Source organism: Histoplasma capsulatum (genome assembly GCF_000150115.1).
Source record: "Histoplasma capsulatum G186AR genomic scaffold supercont2.10, whole genome shotgun sequence".
Taxonomy (NCBI): Eukaryota; Fungi; Ascomycota; class Eurotiomycetes; order Onygenales; family Ajellomycetaceae; genus Histoplasma; species Histoplasma capsulatum.
Genome location: NW_025544810.1, coordinates 94,460 through 122,439, shown reverse-complemented (window position 1 = coordinate 122,439; position 27,980 = coordinate 94,460). Strand labels below are relative to the sequence as shown.

Below are 27,980 nucleotides of genomic sequence, written 5' to 3'. Positions count from 1 at the left end.
CGGCGAATAGCCCGAAATCAAAATAATGTCTTTCGACAGGTTATGTCTATGAACCAGGGCGGTAGCCACCTACATCTCATATACAAACATCATCAGTATATCCTCCCGTCCGCTGCGTGGAAAGGAAAAACGCCGGAAATAAGGGATGGGACGGGGAATATTTTTCGAGAGGCACTTACCCATATACTGCCCACGATTCAAACCCCCCACCACCCCAGTACCACCAGCAACCCCAAGCGGGGGAACAGGCGGTCTAAGCTGACTCACCGACGACGGAACTTCCAAATGACGCAATAGCATAACCATCTTCTCCGGCGAAAACCTCGTAGCATCGTACGTCGATGCGCCCGGAATAATGCTGAGCAGGAACATGATTTCTCTCGGCAGCGGAACTGGGATGGGTGGTTTGTTCCCTTGACCTCCACCACCATACGCACCACCCATCCCGCCTCCCCCACCTCCACCGCTACCATTCACCACCTGTTGCTGAATCTGTTGCTTCTGCTGATTCAGCCGCCGGCCTGCTGCGCCTTTCAGTGGCGACTCAGCTCGCACGAACTTACGCGGACGATTCGAGGAGTCTTCGTCCAATTCATCGAGCACATAGGGGCGCTTGGGGGAGTGGGTTGTTGTTGATGGCGGTCCCGGCCCTGCAGCTGCCCCCGGCGCTCCGAGGTAGCGGGCGGAGGGGGAGTCCTGGCGTGATTGCATCTCTTCTTCCGTGGGAGTAATAGAGGATAGCTTTGGTTTCGTCTGGGAAGGGGAGAGAATTGGTTGGAAGCCAGTGGGGTCGAAAGTTGGCGTAGAGAAGCGGTGGGGGAATTGTTTGAGGGCAGGGTCTTCAGGGAATAACTCTCGCATCCGAGCTTCGAGGTTTAGAATCTGGACCATATCTCCATATCTTGATTCATGCTCGTGCATGAAGGAGAAAATGGGTTTGGCTTTGGATGTGTTGGCTGGGTTTGCTACAAGTCTCCTGACTGAAGTCTCGAACACGGCTCTCGCATCTGGAATTACCAAATGTAAGTTAAGGGGAAATGAAAGCACAACTGAGTAGATGAAAAACACAGAAAAACAGAAAATGCTACATACTCGTAATGTCGTTGATGTCAATGAGATGTTTAAGATATTCCAGTGTGAAGTTTTCATCCTCGGGGAATAGTTTTGCGCCGCGCTCGAATATCTTCGTCGCGGCAGGGTCTTTATAGCAATAATGTTCCAGTAACGCACTCGCGATGTAGACATCGCTAGTTATGCGCCCGCGTTTGCGCGCATCAGCAAAAATTTGCCTCGACCCTGCCATTTCTCCTGGTTTGCCTTTTCCCTGAATGCGGCGCATAGATCTCATGAGGGCAATCCAAGCAAAGGATATGACCTTCGACAGCTGGCCAATTTCTTCAGCATGTCTCTTTTTCAAAGCCTCGATCTGACGATTTTTCGCCGCTTCCCTTGCCTTTGCAACATCATCTCCCTCATCGTCATCATCATTGTTTATGACCATGACTTGCCGCTGAGGCTTGTCTGCGTCAGAAGAAAAGCTTTTTTCGACAAAATCTATATCTTTAATTTCCTGCGCCTTGGCTTTCGAAATTAAGTCGTAGAAAGCATCAAGCAGTCTGTCATAAGGTTCCCTGACTTTGGCGCCACGCTTCTTAGAGTCCTGCTCAGATTCTGTGGTAACTTCAAGCCGATCAGCGAGTTTAAATGCAAGCAAACAGCTCTCGGGATTTGCATCTATTCCTTGCTTTAAGAAGTCGTTGCCTTCAGACTCCATTCCATTTTGGAAACAGAACTCCGCAGCATCAAACCATATCTCTGGCAAGAACCTCAAGGCCATCAAGGACTGTCGGTAAACATAAAGCACTCGGGCCTTGTAGCCAGCACCAGCATCCTCATCTTTCAGTACTAGAGGATCGTCTTTTTCCCACTTAATCCAGCGTTTCCATATCTCCACTTGCTTGTTGTACATTTCTTCACCCTCACATCCAAGCGCGGGGGGTAATCTAGGTAACGAGGCACGAACAAGGTCTCTGGTAAAGTTCTGCAACTCGGTAAAGGAGCTCCGCGCTGTCATATATGCTGGAGATCTTTCCTGGAGGAATTTCCGACCCTAGTTGATTCGGATAGAAATGAATATTAGCCTTGCCACTTTATTGAAAAGTTTATTGAAAATGAGGAAGGGTTAATATGACCGTACAGTTAACTTATTCAGGCCCATTTCGAACTGATCGTACTCCTTCCAAAGGGAATTGACAGCCTGTGTAGGGACGCATATAGCTCTCTGGTACGCTTTTCGCAGAAGATCCATCTTCTGTTGATCTTGCCAGCCAGAACCACCAATGTTTCCAGGTCCGGAGCGAATGAACTGGATGTAATCAACCCAGATATTTGCAGAGTCTTTATCCACTCCAATATTCTGCAAAGCAAAATCGTAGGCGGATGAAATGATACCTCGAGCTTGACCGGTTGTGTCTGTGGTTAAATTATTACGGCGACGAACATAATCGAGATATACAGACCATAACTGGACATTAGGTATGGACAAGAGACTCCTATTAAAAATCTGCTCTAATCGATAGAGCTCGTTATTTTCCGATTCCATGTTCGCATATGCAACCCATTGCTCAGCCTATTGGGCAACAATGTTAGTTATCCTCAAAAGCTAAGGTTTCTCTTCCTTGTAGGAGCTGACGACTTACAGCTGACGGGAAAACCTTGAAAAATCTGTCGTAGACCTCTCGTGCACTCTCAAGCTTATTTCGAGAACGGTGTTCGTTGATCAACTCCAACCAGGCATCCGTATCGCCCCGTGGATCAGCCTGAATCCTATCCTCTAATATACCCACTCGATCATGCGGAAGGCGGCCTCGCGACAACGCAGCGGCCGTAGGAGTAGAGGACGTAGACCTGTTCGCAGATTGAGGGGTAGCATCGCCAGCTGTCATGGTCGGTGGTTTTAAATCGTCCTGCAAATAGTTGGAGGCACCATCACTTGGTGCCGAAATACCAGCATAGGAAGGAGTAAGAGATGAACTATTAGGAGGAGGAACATCTTGAGGAGAGTTTTTGTCTTGAACAGTCTGCATGTGATGTGATACATGATACTGAGAAACATTTCCATTTGCACTTTGAGAAAGGGAATGCTGGCGATTGCCAGAAGAAGCCATATTATCATCATCCCCATCCCCATCCCTGCCATCACCATCTCCATCACTGTGGACATGACTTAACGCTGCAGGAGGCTCATATTCAGCATCGCCTCTATCTTGGTCACTATCCTCCTCGACAACAGCAAAAGGGCCCAGGGCCTGAGACGGCATTTGTACAGGAATGGAGGGGTTGGAATGGGGAAGAGAGGAAGGGCTCCGGGGCGAGCTCCAGAAGGAATTTGAGGAGGAAAAGTATGACTATTTTGCACGGCTTCAGAGAAATCTTGGGACATAGACCTCCGCTGTGAGGAAGCTGAAGAAGTATTTGAAACAGCACTCTGTTTTGAATCTGTTAACTGCGCAGAATACTGATCTTCATGATTTTGAACTGTTTTGGTAGGATCATAATCGTCTGAGTCTGAACTATCTCCATCCTGATCCGTAGCTGCTTCATAACCCATAGGACCCGCATTCAAAGCCTGTGCTTGGAAAAATGCGTTTTCAGCTTCATCTTCTGCCATGACTGAGGAAACGAACTTCGGACCGGGAGGTTAAAGCGGGTTTGTAGTCAACCTAAATCTCCAAAGTAACGTCAGCGGCCAGAAGGGAATCAAACGATGGACCGAAGAACGGACCAGCAGGGGCCGAGCGGGAATTACAAAAAAGCACGGAGCACGGTCGCGTGGACCACAAAATCCAAGGACCCAGCTCGTATCCAGTAGAAAGCAATAGAACGGAGTCGTCAACAGACGTAGCAAACAACCACGTCGAGAAAAGGAGTTTGACAAGTCTGTGTTGGGTTGCTTTGGAGGTTGTGTCGGATGCCAAAGGCCCTTGCTGCCTTCAATCCTGATGTGAAGGTTTGAGCCCAATTTCCCAAAACGGAACCGAATACCACGTGATATATGACGCTAAAACGCCGTCAAACGCGACCGAGCAGGCACAGCGCGTCAGCAGCAAGCCAATCTATCACCACCGATCCCGACTGACTTGCCCGCGTATAAGAACCCCCCCAGAGCCCCAGCCTTTTATGCTTCTCATTTCACTCTACAACATACAACTACAAACTCGGTCTCGATCTTCTTTTTTTCGGTCTTGAGAGTGTTTCATAATGTCCGTAGTTTCGCTCCTTGATGTGCGGGTTGTCAACAACCCCGCACCGTTCCTCGCCCCTTATGAATTTGAAATTACATTCGAATGCCTCGAACAGCTGCAAAAAGGTAATTAATCATCCTGAATTACTTCTAACTTATGCGCAAGGAAGGAGCGGGCTAAATCAAAGAAGAAAATATAAGAGATGTACAATTGTTGCTGACAGAATTGCCCCGCCCTAGATCTTGAATGGAAGCTTACCTATGTCGGCTCCGCAACTTCGTAAGTCTACCTTGAGCTATATATATATATATTACGCAGTTCGAAGCGGAACCAACAATCGCATAATACTGAATTGATTGTCCCGTTAGATCTGAACATGACCAAGAACTAGATTCCCTACTAGTCGGGCCAATACCCGTTGGCGTCAATAAATTTATCTTCGAAGCAGACCCACCGGACCTTAAGAGAATCCCTACGTCTGAAATATTGGGCGTGACGGTGATACTGCTTACCTGCAGCTATGACGGCCGGGAATTTGTCCGTGTCGGATACTACGTGAACAATGAATATGACTCCGAGGAGCTGAATGCTGAGCCACCCGCCAAACCCATTATTGAGAAAATTCGACGGAATGTCCTGGCTGAGAAACCAAGAGTTACGCGGTTTGCCATTAAATGGTTTGTCCTGACCTCCTTGCTTTCCTTGCCCTTTACCAAGTGCAATAAATGTCTGCTAATACGTACTTTTTTTAATCTTATAATAGGGACTCAGAAGATTCGGCCCCTGCGGAATACCCACCAGACCAACCAGAAGCAGATGTCTTAGACGATGACGGAAAGGAGTACGGAGCCGAGGAAGCTGAGCTCGAAGAAGCTCTGCTAAAGGAGCTTCAAGAGGCTGAGAAAATTCAAACAGCACGTGACCCTGGTGAGGACCACGAGATGGGTGACGCCGGCGAGCCAGGGGCCTCAAATAAAGAGGACGATGGAGATGATAACGATAACGATTCAGATGCTGGAAGCGAAGATCTAGAAGCTGAAAGCAGTGGAAGTGAGGATGAGGAGGACGATGAGGAGGGCGGCGAAGGCGAGGGTGACGACGATGTGGAGATGGGCGATGATACGGAGCAAAAGGGGGACAGCAATAATCAGGTGAACCAGCCACCAACGGACCAGCATCACCAGCAGCAGGCCGAGTTGATGGTTCATTGATTGATTGAGTGGTTCAATTTATCTCTTTACGAAAATTTCCTCTGTTTACTATCTCTTTCGCCATATAACCGCTCCCAACGCCGCAGATATTGGACGCATACTGACTAGTTTTCCTCCGTGCTCTCAACCCCTCTTATCTCATTTATGTCTATTTTCTTCCCTTCTCATTTTTAATTTTTTATCATCTGACTTCATGAATACGCAAAGACTATTTTACGGCACATCTCTCTTGTTTATTGCCCCAAATGACATTATTGAACAGAAACGGAAAAAATTCACTCATGCCATCCTCGCGACTTTTACTTATATATCTATGTGAAGCGGCTGCACAATTTAACAATGATTTAGATTTCAATTTCCTTTCCAAGGTTTCCTTTTTCCTTGCCACGTGTTCCCACTACGGATTCTAAATTTTGAAGCCTGAAGCTTAGCAAAGAGCATCACAGAAAGCAGATATATTTGCTATTACTAGATGAGTTCGTCCGTAATATTTATTTCCCGATAGCCAGCCTCGGGTTCGTGGAAACTGCTCTCCATTAAATTTGCTCTTGTAGTCGTGCTAGTGTTAGAAAACTGCAAGGGGCCGCGTAGGATGCTCCAGGAATGAAGCAATCAATCTCCCTCAAAAGAACAGGTCAACTGTTGCTTTAATGATAGCTGTGTAGTACGTGTATAGTAAAGAAACTGCACATCCACACATTGCTACATCAGCAATCTTTCAAAATCCGAATTTAGAGCCAATGACTATAGAAATAGGCATATGTTAGCAGGTCTGAATAACGGCGATGCAGGGCAAAAAAGCCTAGGCTATAAAAATTTGGGATGGAATTTCAAAAAAAAAAAAAAAAAAAAAAAAAGGGAACAAAACCTTACCGCCTAGTACCGCTTTCTTCTTCTGATTTTTTACGTATTTATTCACATCCTCTGCCCACCCGCTACTAGTTTCTTCCAGCCGATTTATCGAATCGCCCATAATATTAAGATTCTCTGTCCTCTGTTGTACCTGCCTCTGCATATATGCCCAGTAGCCCTCATTAGAAGCACCTGGTGTCTGCGAGGCATCAGTACTGTTGCCTTGTGACGGCCCGCGCTGCCCTGCTTGGCGGGATATCTCTTCTTGCCGCATCTGCTCGATCATATGCTTCGATGGGGGTCGATCGGGCCCTCCGACTATGAAGGAAGCGTGCAAGGTGAGTTACGTAGAAACGTATCAACAGGGACGCAGAGGTAGAAAAAAGGTAGTATTTTTCTGTGAACTTACTTAACAGATCCATGTCAGATGGAGTAACGTATTGTGTTCCTGATATCCATTGCATATTTGAAATCGTCGGGCGAGAAGGCGCAGAAAGCCCCGGGTTATATATCGCGTCATCACACCGGCGTCTAAGCAAGTTGTTTAGCAATTAATACTCATTGTTGTCTTCTTTTGTTTGAAAACTGTTGGAACTTACAGAGGTAATCCAGCGCCCCAAAGGCTCAACATAGCCAGTTCTGAAGGGCCCGTCCAGCCTATCACGTCTCCTGAAGGTGAAATAACTGCTTCGCCCAGTCTTCTCATGTCCAGAATATTGTCAATTGGGGAAGATGAAATTTCTTTCAAGGCTGGGATTGAATATGCCCTCGCCTTGCCATCACCAAATACACCAACAAGCGAGGATCTCTCTTCAGTTCTAACAACTGTTGCGGAATCACACAAGAAGTCATCCCAATCCTTCTCAGCACCCTTCGCGCTAGCAGGTTTGAACATTCGACAGCCAGATGGAGTCACAGCAATTACAACTCCGTTCACCTGATACCCATTTCTTAATTTGGCAACAACATCCTGGCTGGCTAAAGCGGGAACACCGTTTTCGGCATTGATAGGGCAGATAGACAATACCCTATCATCCACATTGCGAGAGCCAACAAAAGAGACAGTGTATGTTCCTCCTGATGGTAAGATTTTGAATGTAGCCAAGCTTCCTTTGCTAGTTCCAACGAGACAGACAATACTGGAATAATCTGCGCGCTTCATCAGCAAACACTAAAGCAAGATATAATAGATTACAGACAAGTAGGTGAAAGTCTACTATGAGATCAGCAAAAAACTTACCGTCTCCATCTAAAGTCATAACTGCAAACTTGATGGACGTAGGCCATTCGGCGGATGCCTCAGATGCGGAGTGGTGGCTTTTCCTAAGACTCAATCGCTTTTGTGGTTTAGTCAATTCCGAGGAGTTTGCTGTAAATATTACTGACGGGCCTCTTAGGTCGACGATCGCAAGATTGCCCGACTGGAACCCAACGCAAATGAAGCCAACATCGCTATGTTCAAGCGCAGTGACCGACCCTTGGCCTTGGTTCAACAAGGCCACCGGAAGAAATCCTTCTTTGAGTCCAGGATCAGCTCTGCGGGAGATATCAGTCAGTCGTCCGGGGCCGTCATTTCCTTCCAAGGGTAAATCCCGACCCTCGTTTGGATTACGACCCCATTTGAAAATAGCCACTTCGCCGCTCCTTAGACCGGCTGAGAATTCACCTGCAGCTCCTGCCAATGACATCGCGGATACCTCTATGTCATGGAAACGACCAACAGCACGGGCGAGATCGACTTGGATTGTAGCGGGATTTTCAACATGGTCATCATGACCAGAGTCCCACATGCGAATAATGCCATCAGCGTGAGCTGTCTGGACAATATCCCGATTTTCATACCGTTTCATCGGCTTTTTGGCGGCTGCGCCTCCAATCACAATGTTTGGTCCATGGGTCCGTTTCTCTCTCCAGCCTAACCATCTCGTGCGGTCAACATATGATAAAGCGATTTTGTTGACAAATGGGTGAACAAAGGATAGTGACAAATGGAGCATATTTGTGGGAGAAATTGGATGGCCACTGGGGAAACTAAGAGTGACCAATTCCCCAGAGGAGAGCAGTGTGATCACAGCGATGGGATCTTGTGCATTCGCGAAAAAAGGGGTTGAGCGCGGAATGAGGACAAAATCTACAACCTCGGCAGCTGGAGGTGTTGGTAATTTGGTCTCGCGTCTGGGTTTCGCAAGATGGTTGGAGAGGATTTGCCATGAGGAGGTCTGGTAGTTTGGTGTTGGTCCGAGATCGAAAAATGTTAAGTGTTTGTTCACTTCTGTTGTTGGCCCACCGCCAGCAATTAACAAGCCAGTATCGTCGGGATTTTCCTTGCAACACCATGCCACTTGGAATATCGGCTCCTTTAGGGAATAGGTTCCTGCTGGTGAACTTGGTGATACTACTGCCCCGGCTTTGTTAACATCGGTATCTACTAATGTTCTAGCCATCACAATTCTTCCATCTTTGGGATCCCAAAACACAAGACTCGAGTCATCATGAGCTGTTAGAATGAAGGTTCCGGTAGGATGCCAAACAGCCTTTGTAAGTCTAGGTCTTCGTACCTCTCGAGATGATGACGGATCTGAGTCTCCACCAGGAGCACCCGGTGGAACCTCGTATTGGAAATATTTGAGAGGAACATTCATTTTAATAGAGAACGTCACAGCACCCTCTAAATATCCAATTAGAAGCTTTCCGATGTCCCGCGGATGGAAAGCCAGCGAAACGATCGGCAAAAGCCTGGACCGAGGACTCCGCTCTTTCCACAGATTAGGGAGCTTGAACGGAGCAATCATGAGGCGGTCGAGGTCGTATGTAACGAGTTCGCCTGCGTGCTGCGCGTTAGAAGACTCCATTTGTTTGAAGAGAAATACGTTTGGAAGATAGCCTAACCGTATCACCTACCGCTTTGTAGCCCTATGAATGCATACTCCAAACTCGGGTCCGTCAATAGAGCGGTAACATGGCCTGGCGGGGTATAAGCGGCGAGCTTCGTCCGTTTCTCAAGAGAAAATACGCAAAGCTCATGCTTCGAGTCCACAGAGACAATTTTATCCGTGCAAAATTGAAGTATATTAACAGAAGCCTTGCGCGGGAGTGTGAATACGGCAGACACCCTCTCCTGTCCAAATATATAGATTTGTCCGCTCCCGTATTGCGTTTCGCTGGTACCGACAGCAAGGAGCGACTGAACAGGATCATAAGCAAGGGTGCTAATCCGAGAGTTTATGCCGTACCTGGCGACCTAAAGTAATAGAATTGTTAGACTTCATCTTATATATATCCAATCTGGGTTATTAACGGACATCATCCAACACAAAATGCTCTGGAGCCAGGCCTGCGCTTAAATCGCCATGGATGCCAGACTGTTTGCCTCGTAGAAAATGCGCCATATTGTGTTCGTTATAAGGCTTCCTAAAACAGGTTGACGACAGCTACTGTAGCTAGCAGCTGTATATGGCAGATAGCATCATACTGCCAACACACTCATCAATGATGTTTGGTAATAAGCCGAGCTCAGTTGGTGATGGAAACCGCGAAACCGGCTTTTGTTGGTCAGCTTATCTGAGGGCCACGTGACGATAAGAACCGCAGCTGTGGGGCCGTTTCCCAAGTGCACCAACGACAGCAAAGACGATAGTAAAAATAACTATGGCTTTAGGTGAAGGGACCTTTCTTGAAGAAATGCAGAAGGTAAATCATCTATTTGGATTAAAATGCCTAGGTATATATAAGGGCCGCACATTCAGGAACGTGCCATATTGGTTTCTACCAACAACCTGAAAACTCCAGAAAATGCAACAGAGGGCTAAAAAAGCAGGACAGATAGATCGAACAAAGAATCCTCCCGTAGACGAGACCAATCTCGTCTTACAAAAGGTAAGCATAGCAGCTTCAAACAGCAAATCATTATAGTTAACAGCTCAGCGCAGACATTTCTGCGAGGATCGTCGTTAGCCTTCTTCGAGCACTCATTTCCTCGTCGTCTTGCCAGTTGCGGTAGTATTGCTTCACAATTTCACATATTTGGCGATAGCAGGAATACCTAATGCAGCGTCCACGAATCAGTAACCGACCAATATTGGAGTATAAATGGAACATACGAGGAAAGGGAAAACGAACAGGAGTAAGCGGATACGTAGTAATTCATCGTCCATCTGCATCTGCATCTTGCTAGATCCATATCCATTTAATAGAGCTGCCGATGGATTCTCGAAGACCTTCGCCATCATAACATCACCCCACACGGCATCACTGAAATCAACAAATCCCGTCACGTCTTTGGTGTCCGGGTCAACAAGGACATTCGATTCGTCTCCAATATTCACGACAACAAGACGGGGTTCCGTAACAACACCAAGCGCTGGGCTGAGCCGCATGATGTGGTGACGGATCTCAGCGTATGGCAGTGAAATGAACATATCTTCAGCATCATAGAGGATTGATTCAGCGAATATTAGGAATGCGTGTTTCCAACTCTGTCTTCCCCTACCCTGGGAAACGGAATGAAAATTGCCGAATTGGGTGGATGTGAACTGGCCGAGGAATTTTACCGTCCGTCCCAGTTGCTCATCTACACGATTCCGATCTGCAAAAGTGAGAGACGACGGATCAATCTCACTAAGTGGCACCCCGCTGAGTGATTGCTTTAGGAGAAAATGAGTTCTAGGATCAAACTTTAGGACATCGAAGCCGAAGAGACGTGGGATATATGGGCTGTTTCGTGAAGCCAACAACGAAAGGACCGCGGCTTCCGTCCTCAGGGAGTGTTTTTCTTGACGTAGCAGTGTGGTGGGTTGCCTAGGGCTGGCCTTCACGGTGAGATCGAGTCCATTAGAGAGTTTGAGAAGGTAACGCGGATAGACGTTATCGCGGAGTGGCTTATAATCTAGGACTCGAGCAGAAGGAAATATAGGCTGGATAAGAGTTTGGAACATAGCAAGATCGGGACGGGATTTAGTCTCAGATTCTGGGAGATAGAGGGGCATTTCCTCTTGAAGGAAATGATGTAACAAAAAGTATATAGTTATAATCTTAAACGCTCGAATGCTTTTAGGATATTTAGACAATCTATCATCATAATACCGTGATATATGTATCGAACAATTCAGATGGTGTTAAATATGGAATTGGCTTCGAAGTATGGCAGCTCAAGTTCCATATATGTGATTGACAGACGAACCAACCGTGAGCAAATTTGACATGGTTGACGAATCTCGGATCCAGGATCCATGAAATTGCACGGCAGTCGGGCTACTCATCCTCAAGAGCAACGAGGCGTCTCCAAGGGCCCTGGACAGGCGTCCATGCACCCCGAAACGGAAGCCTATCATTTGTGTTGCCAACCGAGCAGACAAGCGAGAACAAAGAGTTGCTCCATATGATGACCATGGTGGGTAGGAGGCAACGGCCAGGAACTAGGAAAAGCGTCCAGAAAAAGTTCCTCATTCTCGCCAGTGGAAGGAGCTAGAGCGCGGACGTTGCATCCTCAGGGTCAAGGGAAAAAAAAGCAAACGGACAAATGGGGCATGCTGTCCTGGCTGACCGCCACAGCCATGCCATGACCCTCGACACATGGGAGCAGGGTCTGCCTTCGAGCCCTTGGGTCGACAGCGCGTTGGTGATTCGTGAAGGTCAGCTCCATGCAGCCGTAGTCTGCCCGAAAACTCGCCAGAATTTGCTGAGTTGAGGAAAAACTCCGGGTCTGGTCCCAGCGTCAACTGGTTGCAGATCTGAAACGGCGGTTGGCAGCTTCGACACTGGTCGGAGGGAACATCGCGCTGCCCAATCACGGCCGCCCTTTGGCGAGGTGCCGCTAAGCCTGGGCTGGTTGAAACTCTACGGAACGCAGATTTGGAAGACCGAACAGGTTGAGATAGTCTGATGGCAACGGCACATCAACCTGGAAAACGAGAAAATGCCACAAGAGGAATGCATGATGGAAGATCGGTTGATCCAAAAAAGAGATCTTGTCTGTTTTGCGATATCTTGGAGCTAGGGATTCGTAATAGAACTCCAATTCAATAATTGAAATTACTAGTGTTAGTTACCCTTCAACCCTACAGGAAGCCAGGATGGCGAAATATCCTTTTCATCAACGTCAGAAGGGATGAACACATCCCCGCCCTCTGTGCACGTTCAGTTTAAACCCAGCCGTCCAAGGGTCAAGACTCAAGGATCTTTTCTCTCTCCATTTGCTGTTGGACAACTTAGAATTACTACTTCCTTGCTTCGGCTAAAACCTAAGCACGAGTGGCTGCGCCTCTGGTTCTGGCCTGCTTTTCCTTCGAAAGGTTGTTTGTGGCTTCCGGGAACAAGAGCGGGAAGCGGAAGCAATATGTGGAGAGGGCCAAGGACCTCAGCACAAAGAAGCTAACTCTAAGAAACCGAAGACCAGCAGACCGAGCAGGTTTCTATATAAAAATTGGTATTTTTCTCCATTTATTTACAATAATTTTTATTTCACACAATATCTCGGAGTTGACCCGATGGTATTCCAGAGCCGAGGAAACAAAGAGATGGAAAGCGAAACCATATTTTCGGGGAAAATTGTCCCTCCCCGCAAGGTCAAACAACCACCTCGGGTGCAACACAAATGAAGGGATGCGAAGCGTGAAGGGTGAAAATGAGGCGGGTAATCTTGGAAGCCACTGGGTGCTCCTTCGTCGACCGGTAACGAGAGCGAGAGGTGGAACCCAAAAACAAAAAAAAAAAAAAAGAAAAAGAAAAAGAAAAAAGAAAAAAGAAAAACATCATGAGAAACAGCAGTTGTTGGAACAAGAATAGTAGCGGGATGTAACTATGGCTCAGAGTGAATAATAATACCATGATCCAAGAATAATAGACAAGAAAGAAGCATGGGTCAAAATCGCAAAAAAAAGTCGTCTATTAAGGAGTGCCACCCAAGAAAAACAAGTAAGGATAGGTAATCATGAAGGGAGAAGAAGCAAACGAAAAGGAAGGGGTTCGCCCTTTGCTCACCTCCCAAAATCAGACAGACTCATTCCAGTGAGCGGGAGATTATGGAATCAATCCTGTCAAAGAGAAATCATGATGATGACGATGACGATGATGATATATTATGATGCGCCGCCCCCATAAATATGCCATAAAAAAAGAAAAGAGACAAAAGTAAATGGGAAGAAAGAGCTTGTGTTAGGACGGAATAAAAGCGGAAAAGAGATAAAAAAAAAGGACATGGGAACCCCTTTGCAATTCGCCGTCATTGTCTTAATGTCGAATATCGAGAGTATACGGAACAGGATATCCACATCGCTCATCGGGAGAAACGGAGACAAGGCAGGGACGCAGATGGATCAAGGTCATCACTTAGGAAGAGGCGGTGTTGTAACATAGCACATCGCCCTAAGGAATTCGATCGTACGATGCTTTTATCTTGTCATTGCTCACAATGCTTGCTGATTGTGCCACAAAAAATCACACAGAAAAATCATCGTGTGCTCATACTCTCTGGACTAAGTATGCCACCACCACTAATAGCAGAGCTACCTCCAACCGCAAGGTCTGGAGGATCTGCTCCATTTACTGTTGCACTTGTTGAACCGTTCATTTTGATATCGTTGTTGCCGTTGTTGGCGGAAAGGATTATCTCGGAATCACTTTCAGCAACCACGCCATCTGCAGATAATTCGTGCCTGCTTTTCTTCGGCGAAATTACCGCGGCTTTATCGTCGGCAACTGTAGAGCTAACCTTCTGCTTCCCGAGGGTTTTGGCGCTTGTAGAGCTCTTGGTCTGGTTTGAAGACTCATCATTTCCTAGTTCTGCATTTGAAGGCCCTGCGGTCCCATTGTTTTTCTTGGATTTTTTCTTGCTTGGTTCTGGGGCCCCTGGCTTCGAACCACCTGTTCCCGCAGGTGGAGCGGGCCGTTTTTGAGGACTAGAATTTAACCCAGTTCCCAAAGGAGCATGGGGAATTTTACCGGATGCGGGTACTCGCGGTCTTGCAGCTGTTGGTCTCTGTTTAGGAGGCAGTTCGAGATCCTCAACCAAAGGCTCATCGTTGTTGGCGTGAAGCTTAGCAAGAAAGAAGTTCTGTACCAGTCCGATTTGCGAAGGGAGTGTTTGTAGGGATATGCGTGGGTAAGGAGGCGGCGGCGGAAACAATGCAGCAGACGCTTGTGACGAGCTGTAAACACAACGAATAGTCAGTTATACACGTATTACTGCAAATATGAAATAGAATTGATGAATCATACCTAGTATTCTGTGCTTGGTGAGCACTATACATCCGGTTCTGGAGCAGGTGGAGTGGTACACTCAAACTGGCAAGTCCAAACTCTTTATCAAGGCCCAGCTCTTTAAATCCAAAGAAATCCTCATCTATGTCCTCTGCGAAATCACCGCCAACGAATTGCTCGCTCCCATCATTGAAAGCGCTGGATCCATCGCCAGTCGTATCGCTAAAAGCCGGCCGAAGCAGCTCCGTAAGATGACTCTTCATTCGTTCATGTATAATGCTGAGTTTCTGACCAAGTCGGTCTACATCCTCCTTGACGTAGCTTTCGAGCGATTCTACATCTGTCCCAACAGATTGAAGCGTATGTAGGATCATCTCTTCTGCCATATAAGGTGATTTCCATTCAGAGGACACCGTGGATTGCTCGGTTCGTGGGATTTTGGGGGATTCCATGTATGTCTTAAGAGTGGACCCAATTTTATAGAAGAAATCAGCTGCGACATCCGTGACAGCATCAAGTGCAGATGGCTGATATTCCTCGAACCCAGCATTATAGAAGATCTTTCCAACAGAGCGCTGAAGAGCTGCTCTACAGACCCATGGACTTATGACGGGTCCATCGTCATTCATCACATGAGTTGGAACATCCTGCTCCACAAAGGGCTCTGGGTTGTATTTCTGGAATTGGTTTTGATACATCTTTGTAATATATTAGGTGAACCATTCTTGACTTAACAAAAAAGTAGACGCGAGAAGGAACACGTACCTGCGATTGGAGCTGCATCTGCTTAACGATTCCTATTTTCGAGCAGACTTTCCTTGTCTCCTGCATTTGACGCATGTTCGCGTCCATTTTTTTGGAGAATTTGCTCTTGGGCGACGTGAAATAGCCTTTGGGGAGAATTCTAAGAAACTCTTCCGAAGGATCTACAACATTACCTTCAGAGTCTTCAATCCAACGTAATTGTTCAGGGAGGTCCGGAATTCCCGACATCGTATCGTAGTAGTCAGGCAGCATTTTATCTTCCTCCACCTCAATCCCTTCTGCCAACGTCTCCCCAGTAGTCTCCACCTCTTTAGACTGTGGGCCAGCAATATCAAGCCTGTCGCCTTCCTCTGTGGCTGGTCTTTGGTTTCGGAGCCATCGCCTCATCCCAGCCTTAGATCTCAGCAAAGCTGGCTCATCGGCATTCAGCTTGTCCCCTTTGAAAAGTCGATGTCTTTCGGCGGCGAGAAGGGCCCTGTCTTTTTTAGTAACTTGTTTCCATATTTTATATTCAGGGTCTTCAAATTCGATCATTGGACGCGACAACGCGCTTGAGTTGACAGGGACACCAAATGCATCGATGTCCATAGCATCACCTTGGCTTCCAGCTGCACCAGGACCAAGACCATTTGAACCAAGAGGAGTCAATGTGCCAGGAGGGGGGGTCGAGAATCCATTCTGACTTCCCTCCAGAGCTGTATCAGATTCAGCACCCACTGCGGTCCCTCCTTGGGTTTTATTCTCCGCCCCCGGTGTAGCTTCAGGTCGGCTTCCGGGAGCTGTTCTACCAGTTCCTATGCCCTTTTTGGATTTCATTCCAGGAGCTTTGCGACCTCTAGATGACATAATCGGCTCATCGTCGCTCTCTTCGGCGCCATCGAGCTCGGCCAATTGAAGTCTTCGTTCCTCAGCTTCAACCTCAGCACGATCGCGAATAACGATATCTGGTATTAAAGGGACAAGCTTCTCGGTTTCCTTTCTCATATAAAGGGCATGTTTTCGGAGGAAATGTTCCGGGTTGGCGTTGTACTTTAGACAGTTAGTCCATATGAGATTGAGATCCTCGACGAACTCCTGTTTCGACTTGTATTGGACCGCCTTGAGTTTTTTAGTCATTGTCCCTAGGTCCATTGGTCGTTTGATAACTGGGATAGTGAGTAAGAATTGGAGCTCAAAATTATCCAAGAACCGAAATTTACAAAAAATTGACTCACTATTATAGTAGTCAGGTGCTTCCCGTTTATTCACTCTTGTCAAGAAAGCGCTAGAATGCTCTGTCATAGCTTTCAACTCGCTAAGGACCTTTTCCGCAGCTTCATAAAGCTCCTCCTGACCTACCTTCTCCTCGCTCGCCCATTTACTCCGGTTTTTCCTTACTTCGCTCATCAGACTTCGAAGCTCAGCATCCGAAGCTTGGACTTCACTGCGTTTCATATCAATTCGCGCAATTAGGTTCTTTAGTGTCAGGCTTGAGGCGCCAAGGTTCGCGCTGCTCAAGGTTCCGTGGCCAGAGGTTGTAGCATTAGCGGAATTTGCACTGTTGGCCCCTTGCCCGGACATTTCCGCCTCGACTTGTCTCTCAGATTCCTCTAGCCTTTGCTGGTCCAGCATAGCATCCCGGTCATTCTCTAGGGTATAAAACACGGTATGGAAGTTTCGTCTTGCAGCCTCCTCGGTTGCCTTTTTATCCTCCTCTAATTTTTTGCGGATATCTTCTAATGACTGTTTCTTTGAGTCTTTCTGAGTTTCTGAGGTCTTAAGGGCGATCGACGGTTTTTGAGGCGGTGAAGGAAGGGTGTTAGGTTCTGATCGAGCAGGGGCGGGCTTCGATATGATAAGGGGGGAGGGAGCCGGAGGAGCGCTTTCGCTTTCATCATCGTCGTCGTAGTCGTCATAATCATCTTCGTCTAGTTTCCGAGCTGCCTTTCGAGCTGGAGCTGAAGATTGCACCTGACCGTCGGCTGCGATACCAGTTTCCTCGGCACCCTGAATAGCTCCAGGTTCATTGTTCCCGGGATCAGAAGCTTTTCCAAAATTAAATAATGCGCTAATTTTCGCTTCGCCTTTCTGATAGCAGTCTCGAAAGGACGCAATGCGCGGGTCTTCTTCCGGGATGGTGTCCGAATCAGATATCATATTTCCAGATTGCGACCCGTCTGCGATACCGCGGAATCGCAACTGAGGAGTACGGGGTCGTGATGGAACTTTTGAGAGGCCATTGATGGAAGGGTGGGGATCGTGGTGGTCATCAGGCGGTCGGAGATGACCTGGTAGGAGCCAGTTGTGGTGTTGACCGATAGACATTACCGCTCCAAACCCCCAGCACTGGGGCGGGCGAGGGGGCTCGTCCCTCCACGCTTTTGGCCGGGTCACCGAGCGGCAGCAACAGGACGTAGGAGGGACAAAAGTGGTATCAAATGAAATCCAGGATCAACGTGACCTGCCCGGCGATGCGTCTGGAGCCGGAAATGATGGCTGTGTCGCGTTATCGATGGCAGACGACCCGGCTTCTTTGGTGGAGATTCTTGCGGAGGTAACAAGACGTGAAGTTGCTCAGCTAATATCAGCATCGGCGCGGGTCACGGGACCTGGAGACCACCCTAGAAAGCTTCCAAGGACCCCAAAAACGACACCAAACAAGGCACCGCAGACAAGAAAATATCACTATTTTATAGACTTAGCTATATTATCGCATCTCTACTACGGTAGAGACGGAGCTTCTTTCTGTTCATCTCATCCCAATTTTCATCAGAAAGATATGGCCGCCCAGGTTTCTAACAAGCTATCATCTGGTCACTAAAAACGTCACGCCCCATTTCACCTGCAATTTCCCCAGACTAGAAGCTCTCCCCGAAGCCACTCTACCATAGAGTGGGAAACGTACATCCACGAGAATTTTGTTATTCTTCAAATCAATTCCATATCATTAAACAGCCGCCATGCTGCGGATACGTTACCCATTTGCTGGTACGTATTCAATATGGAGATCCGGCTAGGCTACGCGCGCATCTTATATACCCCAAAGCTTTTTCTTACTCTGCTCATTTCTAACAAACCTCAATGGAATCCAGCCTCATTTGCTCTCCTCTGTCTCCTATCCGCTTACATCGGCCTCCTTCCACGCAGCAACAATGCATCTCCAGGCGGAAATGGCAAGAATAAATTACCTGTCTCCACCATACCTTCTCTCCAACCCAACGACAAAGTCCTCCACCTAGTGACCTTCTTCTTGCTCTCCCTCACCTTTTACTGGGTCCTAGACACCACGCGCAGACGCACCCTCCACCTAACCATCATCGTCTGTACAATGTGTCTTGGAATCGGCTCGGAGCTCGTTCAAGCACTCCTCCCCAACGGCCGTTCCTTCGACCCCTTCGATGTCCTCTCAAATATCGTCGGCAGCTTATGTGCTGTCAGCCTATGTACATGGTATCACAAACGGATGTTGGAACGGCGGCGCAAGGCTCGATTTGGCAATGTGTTGAACGGGGCAGGCGAAGATGTTGAGCTGGGAGGCGTTCATTCGGAGAACGGGGATCATGGAGGGCTTGGTCCGCAAGAAACGGGTGTCACGATGGGACCACTGTCACTGGAGCAAGAGGTGGACAATTGGGATGAGAATGCGGTGGATAATTGGGAGGAAGGGGCTGACGACATGCAGACGACGAAAACAGGTGCGGAAGATGATGGACAACGAACTCCCCCGAATAGTTCGGGAAATGACGGTGTTGAGGATGCGCGGAAGATACTGCCTGCTTGATCGGTTGATTGTTTCAATTCCGATTTCGTGATTTATTCGGTTGGCGGATAGATTTGATTTGACTGGATGAGAACTTTTTTTTTTTTTTTATCTTTCATACACAACAAAGAAGGAAAGCGAAAATCGACGGACGGAAAGTCTGACAATATCCTGCGACGGGAAGGGAGTTACATATCGTGGCCTTTTTTCGTTTGTTTATTTCTGTTTTATCTATGCTTTTTTCCCACGCTTACGATCACTTTACTATTTCTGCCCATCTAGCCCTTCACTCGGAACACTTACTTTAGCATCCGGTTTGTATAATTGGTGATATTACGCTTATGACCAATGATTGTATTATTCTTATCGTTCCCACACTTCCCCCTGTCCCAGTCCTGTTATTGTACTTTTGGTTTTATTCATTCTTCTATGTTGATTGGACTTTACGAATTGCAATTTATGAAAATGTATATATATCCATATATATCGGATAACGGTAGGTAATTACGGGTTGTTTTTATTTTCCTCCCAACTGATGCCCTCGCGTGTGCATCAATGCATATTGCGAACAAAATGTTAAACATGTGGGATAAGATGGAGCCTGTGGGGATATAATTTACGCCTAAGAATAATTTACATCATGAAATTAATATTGAATAGATCTTCAAGACTGTTTTTAAATATATTAAGTTCGCTCTTTTGGCTTTCTCAACGTTGAAGAAAGTTACTATACAACTCAACAAATAAACAGGTAATTGGGCGTCAAGCACAGCGGAAGATCAAACACAAGGAACGAGGTCCAGCCAGTCAATGTCTGTATTTGATGTTAGACGCGCACAAAAGATGAATTATGAATTATGTAGGAAATGTAAGTTTAATCAGAAAGCAAGAAGCAAAACCACAGCACAGGAGAGGGAAACCATTCTTCCCATGAAATTCGTCAGAGTCACTAGTCCTCTATCAAAATCCCAAATGCATGCAGGTCATACACAAAGCTTTAAATACGTCCAAGAAAAAAGGGAGAGCCTCATGATGATAAAAGGCAGGGAGGTTTCCCAAGAAAAAAGAGGGGGAGAATGAGGTGGATGCAAGATGGAAAACATGCAATATCATAATTAAATCATTGATAACTTGGTAATCCACACCATCGATTAAAAGAAAAGCAAGATATCGATAATAGAAGGGCCGGAGAGAAAGGGAATGGACAATGTAAGTGGAAAGTGTATTTAAACGGCAAATATATAGATAAAGCAGAATCATTTAAGAAACATGGGCGCATAATTTTTCGTATCCAAATAAATATGGCAGCGAGCCTCCAGACCTCTAACTTGCGCCTGGGGTAGGGATAAAATCAATAATTGGAATAAGCTCTTCCTTTTGTGTAGGTTCAAACGCGCTATCGTCAGAATACTTTGCCATCTTCTGCGAGCGTGATCCGGAGGACTTCGCTTTCTTGCCAGGTATATTATCCTGGCCAGGGAAATTGAGAGCTTGTTCTTTGAGAATATCGTAAAGAAACTGGTATTGCATTTCAGTATAGACCATGGACATCCGCTGTTCGCGGAGGAGATTCACCGTATCGAAAATCGGATCTGCGCCGCTGGTTATCTCCAATAGGTTTCCTGTCTGCATCTCCCTTAACAGGTGATCGATGGTTATGAACGTGCCTGTGCGGCCTACACCGGCACTACAGTGTACAATGCGAGGATTTTCCAGCGAGCCCGCCCTTTCCGCCGAAACTTTGGCTAGCTCGATGAGAGCATCACGGTCTTTCCCCTCTGGTTTCATATAATCAGACCACCCAGCAAATAGATAATGCCAGACAACCTTGGTTTGAGATCCAAGGTTAAGTTCGAGTTTGCGAATCTCAGAGCGACATTTCTGGTCGTAGGTATATTCCAGGAGGGTCACCTTTCCAGCAACGGATTTATCCGCCTGGTCTTTACCCTTACGATCTATAAATGGATCTGATAGGGCATGGTGAAAGTGAAAAATGGGGTTTTCCATGCTCAATGGGAAATATGGCGCACATTTCTCTTTGCCTTGTTCGTAGCTTTGAGTAAGCATAATGACAACTGCAAAGTCCCCGCTTTCATGAAACACCATATTCCAAAAGTGTTCTATGTAGTCAGTCTTTGGACCCTGGTGGAAAGCATTAGCGCCCTCTTGCACTTTTCACCGAATAATAATTAGAAAACGGCATGGGTATCAATATTTACCTGTGCAGCAATATAGCGAGCAGGACTTCCGGTTTTAGAGTGGCTCAAAGAAATCGGCGATGCGTTGATAAAGTCGCACTCCCCATCTGGTACTTTAAGATGGATCCGAGAATGTGACCACACTTGTATGTTGATGTACCGATTCCTTGGTAGAATTTCCGGGCGATTTTCCAACACCCATTTCTGCGATTCATTCCCCGCAGCTGATTCCCGGGCTCCGGACAAACGAGCAGCCTGGAGAATGTCAATTTCGTTGAATTTCTGGTGTATTTCTATCCGAGCAGCAAAAATAAATATTAGTCCGTTGATATACAATTCCAATGTTTCTATAACTAACCTGCAGGTGAGGAATTTAAAAAAGGTGGAATATCCTGTTTATCCGTGCTATCCTCAGTCGACATGCTACCATCCTCCTCTTTATCATCGTCTTCTTCCTCTGACATCGACGCCCGCTGTCCCGAAGCCCCACTACCCACCGAGCGTGAACGCTTCATCAATGATGGTTGGAAATGAGCCTCTGACATCTTCGCAGCCGCTTTACGTCGAAGTGATTTGGCTTGCCCGAGGAGATCTCGTACCTTCTTGGGCGTGCGGTGTCTAGAGTTGCTGCGCGAACAACTACCTTGGTGGTATGGGAGGGAGGTGGAGGAATTGTTGGCAGTTTTCGGAGAAGCACCAGAGCCCGCTGTTGAAGTTGGAAATGCGGCATCCAACGCCCCGGGGCTAGGACAGCTATCAGAGCTGTTCACTGCGGCTTGTGGTGCCAGGATCGTTGTCCACTCGCCCAAGCGAGTCCAGGCCGGCGACAGTATTGATGGTTGCCTTCGAATGGCGATGGTGAAATGAAAACACCGAAGTCACAAACAAGAGGCAAAATGAATGGCAATAGGAACGCACATTAGCTAGTTAGATAGCATTTAAACATGCTCTTACGTCAGTGTTCGTCAATCAGTGATCTCGTTCGCCAAACGATCCACTTTTTGTGCTGCGTAATCCAAGGCGGGAGTCGTTTGGAATTGGAGTTCAGTAACACTCAATCCAAATCGCCCTTTATATCTAGGTATATGGCCAGCAATTTACCTATTAAATATGTTGTTATGGGTAGTTGATTCTCAAGGGATATGGTGTTGAAAGGTTTGCAAATGGGATCAGGGATGGCAGCTGGCTTAGTTACTCGTGGCAGGCCGTCATCGATTGATTATATATAGCACAATTTCAGTCAAACGGCACACGAGAGTGATTAGGAGGTTAGAAGGCGAAGATTCGTCATGAAAAGCAGGTTTATTGTGAGTGAGCGAGCGAGTGAGTGACGAGTGAGTGGGAGTTCAATTTATATAAAATACTACTACGACTTTGACTTTCCCTCAGAGTTTCCACCCTCGTGGCTTTGGGTTGCAGCTGTTGCTTAGACGCGCCACTGGCTTTCTGGCGCCAGACGGGCAACACCAACCACTCACCGCCAACTTCGGAGCAATCCGCAATCATCGATCGATCGACAATCTGTCGGCGTAGTCTCACGAAGCCTGCTTCCTGAGGTTTCTGCAAACGCGTTTTAAGCCCCACGCTACAACCACATGTAAGGAGAAGCATCACCTCGCTGGATGGCAGCTGGAACAGTTTCACTGCACAAAACACAGCATGTGGCTCCGTTTCCTTGAGGTATGTCAAGTTTGTCAACTATGCACAAGGCATTTCCCTCACTAATATGGCGCCTCGCTGACCTGGGGTTGTTCTTGTTCTATTTCCCCCCATTTATCAGGTTTGGCTCACTGCAAGGGTAAGCTGCCCATAGCCCGTCTCGCCAATGCATATCCAGTGCGATCAAGCACATCTCGTGCTACGTCTAACACATTTTCTTCTCCTTTTCCTGTGCACCCTAGCTTTTATCGAGCCCTGCGTTCCACAGAACTGTGAGGCAAGTGCACAAGAAAGTTCAGGAGATTCGGTATGGGAAATCTCCGGAGGATATGGGAGGCACCAATATCGATAGTGAGCTTTTTCCACCCCGTTGAAAATACCCCCATGGAAATCAAGCAAAAAGAAAAACACTATTTACTTACTTTCTTCCTTTCCAACAAATAGAACCAGAAGGCAGCTTCAAACGCTTTTTCGAGTTGTTCCGTGAAGAACTGAAAAATCAAACTGGGAGGGGACCTCCAAAGTCATAACCCACCCAAAGAGACGGAAAATTATAAATACCACCCCCGTGTCTTTATTATTATATTGGAGTCGTTCTCCTGTGCGTTCCATGGACGTCCATTACGCCCCGCGTTCCCACCTCCAATGGTATGATAAAATATAGTCATAACATATACTCCAATGATATTGTTTGGATTCGATAAAAAGGAAAGCCACACCCTACTCACGAGTGTCAATTGGATATCCGGATAAAGATTGGGCTGCTTCTGCTTCACATACCGTGCGATGCGTCCCTCATTCTATCCGAAGAGTAATTCGTTTTGTGCTTTCCCGCCGTGAATGCTAGCTGTGTCAAATGCCAACCACATACAGCTTGGCCCTGCGTGCGAGGAATATGGGCATACAAAATTGCAAACTACTAGACAACGTCGTAATATTTTTCTGTGTTCTTTTATCCTTCATATTTCCCCTCAATTTATCTGCTCAGCTTCGTGTGGCGCAAAAACCTTCACGTTTTAACTAATTGCATTGGTATTTTACAAATGGCCTTTTGCCCTTGTTTTGGTTTCACGTTTCCAGCGCTTTACGGAGTACCGGTGTTACTACGCCTTATAAAGGGAAAGGAGAAAATGGCAGTTCATCACTGTTAACATTCCTTTGTTGCATGCAGTAATCTGTTCGAAGCTGTTTCACGGAATATTCCTGCAAAGAAACTCTCAATATATACAGTGAAGAATTTCAGGAACGAAAAGATAAACCAAGGAAACAAAGTGACAAAATCAACGCAGAAACACAGAGCTGTGATGAAATCAGCCATGATATCAGGAAATTCAAACCCCAAAATTGGTGCTAAATAAATACACGAAATGAAGAATTGTAATGTGACCTGATGTCAGTGTGCCTTCTTTTCCCATTCCCTTTTTTTTTTTTTTTAAATGAGAGAGCTGGCCCGATTATCGTAACTAGCATGTTCACTATTGACAAAGTATTTGCAGTTTATCGAACCAATCTACAAGCAATCAGGCTAGGAGACAAGGTAGCACAGGCCTCAAGAATTGAAAGGACAAAAAATACAAAAGAGTTATCAAACTACAAAGGCTTTAAACTAGTGATGGTGGAAGCGTCTCTTATGCATGCGGGCATGGGCCTGAGCAGGTGCGGTAGCAGCTGCCGCTGCTGTGATGGTCTCTATAACGGTTTGCTGATAATAGTTAATCTTGTACACTGAGTTGCCGTTGGTGGACCAGCTCGTTGCCACTATTTCCCCAGCGGGACACTCGCCGTCGGGGGCATCAGTCACCCCGGGTGGAGGCACCTCGGTGGGTTGTGGGTCGACTGGTTTAACGACGGGTGGGTTGGTGGGCGTGGGTAGTTCGGTTTCGGGATACCCGGTTGGTGTCTCGCAACCAGGCTCGTGGTCTTCGGGGGGAGGTTGGTTGCCTGGTGTCTCGTCAGTTGGTGGCTCGTTGTCGGGCTTGTCGTCAGTGGGCGGCTTATTGCCGGGCTTGTCATCAGTGGGTGGCTTATTGCCGGGCTTGTCGTCGGTTGGTGGTTTGTTGCCCTTGTCGTCAGTGGGCGGTTTGTTGCCCGGCTTGTCGTCGGTTGGTGGTTTGTTGCCAGGCTTGTCGTCAGTGGGCGGTTTGTTGCCCGGCTTGTCGTCAGTGGGCGGTTTGTTGCCCGGCTTGTCATCGGTTGGTGGTTTGTTGCCAGGCTTGTCGCTGGGATCCTCACCAGTCGGTGGTTTGGTTTCTGGGGGCGGGGTGCCCGGTTGTGTGGAACCCGGGCCGTCCGAAATGGGAACATTTTCTGGCAGTCCATTCGCGCGCCGGGTGAAGGTCTCACCCTCAAGTATTGATGGAGTGCGCATCTTGCACTTGTTCTGCACATCATCTTTCTGAAGAGTGAACTGTTTACAATCCTGCACAGTTCCAGAATTGCTGGTGCATTCGTCCACTGCCTTCTGCAGGAATTTTTCATCCCAGCCATTCATGAAATCGCCGTGATAGCCATAACCTGTTGGGTCACCGTTGGAGAAGACAAATCTTCCAGGCTTCCCTTTATAAGCGCTGGTATCCCAAATCGTCTCAAAAAATATAGATACCAGACGGATGGGGTAACCGGGAGGACAGAAACCATTGTCAATGCGGCTTGGATAGGCCATATGGTCTTTATGATTTGGAGAATCAGTCCGCACTCCATCCCAACAAGAAGGGAAGAAGAGTTCGGCACGAACTCCGTGCTTGCAATTGGTGTCAATATAATTTTTATCAGGCAACGTGTGAGGAATGGGGTAAGGTTTGGGTTGTTTGTCATAGTTCAAGCAAGTAAACCCAATGTTCTTCTGAGCGTCCGTATAGTTACGTTGGAAGGTGTTGCCAGCAACCATTCTCAGACCGGGAGGAAACGCATGGACTTTCTCTTTAGGCTCGTTCCGTTGAAGGTAGTACCTACTGGGTCTCAGCGTGGACCAAAGTGACAAGAATTTTAAGCAGGGAACCTACACCAGCATACCGCCAACCTGGTTAAGCAGCTCTGTGGATTTGTCTGGATGCTCAAAATACAATGCGGGCGCCCAGTATAGAGACATATCTTCCAGAACTTCACAAGACGTGCATTCAGATTCCCTGAGCTGCTCATATGTATTGGTCAAGCCAAGATCTAGGATGTATTAGAAACTTGATGCACACTCGAAAGGGGATGGAGGAAAGGGGCACGTACTTCCAGCTCCATGAAGCGCATGAACGTGACTGGAGCGTTTGCCAGGGTTGACAATAGGATCGATAGGACCCAGTCCCACACGACCGCGACATGGCAAACGCCAAAATGCCAATGCCGGCGAGATCGTCGCCGCTAGGACGACAAGTAAACGCATTGTTGATATAAGAGGCCGGCTCTCATGCAAATTTGGTGGGCAGGTATGAGAACCTCTGCCGGGCGAATGTGTTGGAAATCTGAGCAGAATCCACGTCGGTGACCACGGGGAGCAATGCGATTACGCGACAGATATCTATATATAATCTATACACGCAGCCCTTCCAAATTGCTGTTCTCGCAAATGAAAAAGAATGTATGCCAGAATCTAATTCCAGCAGGAGATAAGAAAGGAGTGTGAGGGCAAAATTACCCAAAGATGGGACTTCTGGGAAGAATATTACGGTTCCAAAGGAGCGGAGTGGCCAACGAGTATTCGAGAGGGGCCAGCGATGCTCTTTAAATCCGGCGATGATGGAGAATTCAAGAATGGCCAAGACTCATAATCTAACGACTGTGCTAATACTCCGTGTGGCTTTCTTAAGCCTGTTAACTGTCAAATATGTCATTTTCGAAGCAGTAAGCGCTGAGCTTGGCCAACAAAAGATGATGTGCCTCGCATGTTTCAAGCCAGTCAAACCTATCACCAGTCAACTGCTGTTGGGTATTGGGGGTCCATTTTCTACCGGAGAGTAATTTCCCGGCAAGTAGCGTTTTCGAAGCGAATCGCAGCGAGGCAAGGGTTGACAGAATGTTTTCAATACAGTATCTGTACTTGTTCGAAGTGCTAACCGGAACCCTTGTCGACGGTGACCAGTTACATCTGAGTGATAAGATTAAACAGGGTCACAACTCCTCAATGTGAGGGTGCTTGGACAGTTCAGGCTCAAGGCTTTCTCTCGAGTCTCGATGCCGAATGTCTGCCCAAAATCTCACCGTATTTCAACCCGGCTCTGTGCTTTATCATTGATATTTTCACATACGGCGTACAAGCATCAAAACTTGGTATATTCGAAGCGTATGGGAGCGATGGAGTCATAAACTTACTTCCTAAGTGCATATGCTCTTTTTTCCTGCTGAAATGTGTCAATTTCTGCCTGGTTCACAGGCTCTTATCCTTTTGAGCTTTTGCTGAATCATGGGGCTAGAACGTGATCAGCCAGGGGCCAATTTTCATGCTCGAAGCGCCAGGGAGAGAAAGTCGTTGGCGCGTTGCACCTAATTTAGCATCGCCGACGGCTGTTTTGCTCAGAACAACAAGCCCACATTGAACAAGTTCGAATGTCAGCTTCATTTCTGTTTTAAACCGCTGCTAGGGGCGGGTTTCCCCGTTTCTCACTGCAACAAACTTGTTGGTTTCGTTGGTTTCAACAACAATGTGCTAGCAACTATCATCCTCGTTCTGGTTTATTTCTGCAACTCGCCACATGCGTTCTCTCTGGAGACAGGGAACAAGATACAATGTAAGATGGAGAAATGTATCTCAGCATGCGAGGGGAGCTAAATTGTATACAATGTATAAAGGGCCAAGATGTCATGCAGGATATTCGGGTTAAACCCGAACTTTAGTTTTTGAAATCCCAACATTTTCCATCCGAGAGGAAGGGTCACGAGCTAAGACAGAAACATCGAGTATTTAGCCCAAAACCAACGCGTGATGAGCACGATAACCACCACACAGCTCTTGATCTTTGAAAAAACTCAGTAGGAGGTATATATCATAAGCCTCATGAACCTCTCTTTGAGTGAACGGTCCCATACCATGCTAGACCAACTCATGACCATAGTTCAAAAGCACGTTTTAGGACCAGGATAGCTGGTGGATTGGTGTCAAAGAGACGAGGGAGGATGAACTGTGGTACCC

General features: G+C 47.1%; 10 protein-coding genes across 10 annotated transcripts; 4 read left to right on the top strand and 6 right to left on the bottom strand.

Moving 5' to 3' along the window:
- Positions 1–46: 46 nt before the first annotated feature.
- HCBG_06689 (mRNA 3'-end-processing protein rna14) lies at positions 47–3,670 on the bottom strand (the record flags this gene model as incomplete). The annotated part of the gene is made up of 6 exons (XM_045433738.1): positions 47–69; positions 180–1,007; positions 1,093–2,110; positions 2,198–2,629; positions 2,700–3,308; positions 3,419–3,670. The coding sequence occupies 6 exons, from the start codon at positions 3,668–3,670 to the stop codon at positions 47–49; spliced, it is 3,162 nt and encodes a 1,053-aa protein (XP_045285219.1).
- Positions 3,671–4,260: 590 nt separating this feature from the next.
- On the top strand, positions 4,261–5,455 carry HCBG_06688 (histone chaperone asf1; the record flags this gene model as incomplete). The annotated part of the gene is made up of 4 exons (XM_045433737.1): positions 4,261–4,369; positions 4,484–4,523; positions 4,613–4,921; positions 5,008–5,455. The coding sequence occupies 4 exons, from the start codon at positions 4,261–4,263 to the stop codon at positions 5,453–5,455; spliced, it is 906 nt and encodes a 301-aa protein (XP_045285218.1).
- Positions 5,456–5,783: 328 nt separating this feature from the next.
- HCBG_06687 (uncharacterized protein) lies at positions 5,784–9,696 on the bottom strand (the record flags this gene model as incomplete). Its single annotated transcript, XM_045433736.1, has 7 exons — positions 5,784–6,199; positions 6,329–6,625; positions 6,717–6,838; positions 6,907–7,456; positions 7,548–9,131; positions 9,209–9,548; positions 9,610–9,696. 7 exons carry the CDS (start codon positions 9,694–9,696, stop codon positions 6,174–6,176), a joined length of 3,006 nt encoding a protein of 1,001 aa, XP_045285217.1.
- Positions 9,697–10,219: 523 nt separating this feature from the next.
- On the bottom strand, positions 10,220–11,292 carry HCBG_06686 (uncharacterized protein; the record flags this gene model as incomplete). The annotated part of the gene is made up of 2 exons (XM_045433735.1): positions 10,220–10,349; positions 10,427–11,292. The coding sequence occupies 2 exons, from the start codon at positions 11,290–11,292 to the stop codon at positions 10,220–10,222; spliced, it is 996 nt and encodes a 331-aa protein (XP_045285216.1).
- A 2,462-nt stretch (positions 11,293–13,754) lies between these two features.
- Positions 13,755–17,572, bottom strand: HCBG_06685 (transcriptional activator spt7; the record flags this gene model as incomplete). The annotated part of the gene is made up of 4 exons (XM_045433734.1): positions 13,755–14,451; positions 14,522–15,201; positions 15,269–16,413; positions 16,483–17,572. 4 exons carry the CDS (start codon positions 17,570–17,572, stop codon positions 13,755–13,757), a joined length of 3,612 nt encoding a protein of 1,203 aa, XP_045285215.1.
- A 350-nt stretch (positions 17,573–17,922) lies between these two features.
- On the top strand, positions 17,923–19,381 carry HCBG_06684 (uncharacterized protein; the record flags this gene model as incomplete). The annotated part of the gene is made up of 2 exons (XM_045433733.1): positions 17,923–18,235; positions 18,340–19,381. 2 exons carry the CDS (start codon positions 18,208–18,210, stop codon positions 19,026–19,028), a joined length of 717 nt encoding a protein of 238 aa, XP_045285214.1.
- Positions 19,382–20,330: 949 nt separating this feature from the next.
- On the bottom strand, positions 20,331–22,417 carry HCBG_06683 (protein-tyrosine phosphatase; the record flags this gene model as incomplete). The annotated part of the gene is made up of 4 exons (XM_045433732.1): positions 20,331–21,149; positions 21,227–21,498; positions 21,564–21,949; positions 22,401–22,417. 4 exons carry the CDS (start codon positions 22,415–22,417, stop codon positions 20,331–20,333), a joined length of 1,494 nt encoding a protein of 497 aa, XP_045285213.1.
- A 268-nt stretch (positions 22,418–22,685) lies between these two features.
- On the top strand, positions 22,686–24,254 carry HCBG_06682 (uncharacterized protein; the record flags this gene model as incomplete). Its single annotated transcript, XM_045433731.1, has 4 exons — positions 22,686–22,885; positions 22,986–23,003; positions 23,107–23,215; positions 23,309–24,254. The coding sequence occupies 4 exons, from the start codon at positions 22,865–22,867 to the stop codon at positions 23,392–23,394; spliced, it is 234 nt and encodes a 77-aa protein (XP_045285212.1).
- A 216-nt stretch (positions 24,255–24,470) lies between these two features.
- Positions 24,471–26,237, bottom strand: HCBG_06681 (WSC domain-containing protein; the record flags this gene model as incomplete). Its single annotated transcript, XM_045433730.1, has 3 exons — positions 24,471–25,812; positions 25,867–26,023; positions 26,084–26,237. The coding sequence occupies 3 exons, from the start codon at positions 26,235–26,237 to the stop codon at positions 24,471–24,473; spliced, it is 1,653 nt and encodes a 550-aa protein (XP_045285211.1).
- Positions 26,238–26,605: 368 nt separating this feature from the next.
- HCBG_06680 (uncharacterized protein) lies at positions 26,606–27,343 on the top strand (the record flags this gene model as incomplete). Its single annotated transcript, XM_045433729.1, has 3 exons — positions 26,606–26,808; positions 26,961–27,121; positions 27,276–27,343. The coding sequence occupies 3 exons, from the start codon at positions 26,606–26,608 to the stop codon at positions 27,341–27,343; spliced, it is 432 nt and encodes a 143-aa protein (XP_045285210.1).
- Between the last annotated feature and the right edge of the window lie 637 nt (positions 27,344–27,980).